The sequence below is a fragment of the Frankliniella occidentalis genome, unplaced genomic scaffold, assembly GCF_000697945.3.
Source record: "Frankliniella occidentalis isolate FOCC.00 unplaced genomic scaffold, Focc_3.1 Scaffold16, whole genome shotgun sequence".
Taxonomy (NCBI): domain Eukaryota; kingdom Metazoa; phylum Arthropoda; class Insecta; order Thysanoptera; family Thripidae; genus Frankliniella; species Frankliniella occidentalis.
The window spans coordinates 2,654,713-2,656,137 of record NW_026267146.1 but is presented as its reverse complement, the minus strand read 5'-3'; the positions used below and the strand labels follow the sequence as shown (position 1 = coordinate 2,656,137).

At 56.7% G+C, this 1,425-nt stretch overlaps 1 protein-coding gene across 2 annotated transcripts in view; it reads right to left on the bottom strand.

Moving 5' to 3' along the window:
* Positions 1-1,425, bottom strand: part of LOC113208973 (uncharacterized) — a 36,524-nt gene that overhangs the window by 6,672 nt on the left and 28,427 nt on the right. For both annotated transcript variants that reach the window (XM_052264074.1, XM_052264073.1), the window contains exon 2: positions 546-718. In XM_052264074.1, coding sequence (XP_052120034.1) covers positions 546-710 — 165 coding nt within the window. In that variant the 5' untranslated portion in view covers positions 711-718. The remainder of the gene's footprint in view (positions 1-545; positions 719-1,425) is intronic.

Sequence of the window (1,425 nt, the reverse complement as noted above, 5' to 3'; positions counted from 1 at the left end):
CCCACGTATTCCTCCCCACCCACCCCAGCCCGACGCGTAGGCTTTCGCAGCCCCGAGAGAGATTTCGGCCACGAGGTCCAAAGTCAACATGGAATTCTCTCGCGCCCCCCCGCCCTCAGGGGCCGGCCGGCCTGGCTGCTACTGCGCCGCGCCCGCGCCGGCCGTCGACCCGCCGAGCGTTCCTCTCCGGCCGCGGGAATTATTACTGAAATATTAATGCCTTACACTGTAAGTTTCTCACAAACAACTGCTCTTCGTGACGTACAAAGAATTTGGAGCATTTGTAATTGTAATACAAACAAATTCATTGAATTACGATTACGTAATACGAAGGAAAACCGTTCGTAATGTGGCTGCTTTAGATCATTTTGTATGTTACAAACCCAATTCTTCGATAAGAGCACTGCTGTTTGTAAGGAACTAAGAGTGAACGTTGTTTTTCTCCACAGTGGGCCAAACCATTTTTTTTCCTTTTTTTAAAGTGAGCATAGGCCGTGCAAACACAACCATGGACCGTTCGTCCGCCTGATGCCGGGGTCGCTCACCTCCTGGAGGGCCTTCTCGTAGGAGGGCGGCGGCAGGTAGGGCAGCGAGTGCGTCGGCGTGCCCGCCGGGCCCGGTTGCGAGTGGTGCGAGGACTCGGACCCCGTCCACGAGAGCGCGCTGCAGCACGAGCTGGTGGAGGACTGCTTCACCACGCCGGGACTCATCTCCCGACCTGAAAACAAAACAAAGCATACTTTAGCTGATGATACCTTCAAACACTTACACAAAAAAGCACAAACGTATCGAGTAAAGTCTGTAAAACATAATCACATTTGCATTGTTTCACAAGGATGGATTCCCAGATCAACATGACCTGACCCCCTCGCCGCGCAGCTGCGCTTACTGCATCTCGGAGGCAGCAGCTCAAACTTTTGCAAAATTAGGAACAGACGGGCGCTCGGGGGAATTGAGTGGTGCTGTTACATGGTCGTTTCGCGTGCACAGACTATTAAGGGAATTGGTCTGCACTCCGCACCACTCCCCGCCACGCCCGCCATGCGCCCTGGCCAGCCCTGCAATAAGAGCTCCCCCGATCCTCCCCGCCGCTGTGTTTTTCATCCAGCCAACCACTCCTCCGGCCCAGGCCGAGTGGGTTTTGGTTTTGAGCGTGAAATGGGGCAATACAACCGGAGTACAGTGGTAGTAAGGGGCGCTGCGCCCTCGCCACCGCTTCGCCCGCGCCCTGCAACGCCCTGCCACGCCCGGCCACGCCCTGCCACGCCCCGTCCCGCTCGGCAAGATGAATCTTTTTAAAAGGAACGTGCTGCAGTGGCAGCAGCACGAGCAAAAGCACAGCAGAGCGAGAAGGGGGCGTTTCAGTTAGTGAGGCGAGCGGGGCCAAAGCTGCCTGGAGGGCGTGGCCTGGCGTGGCGGGGCAGG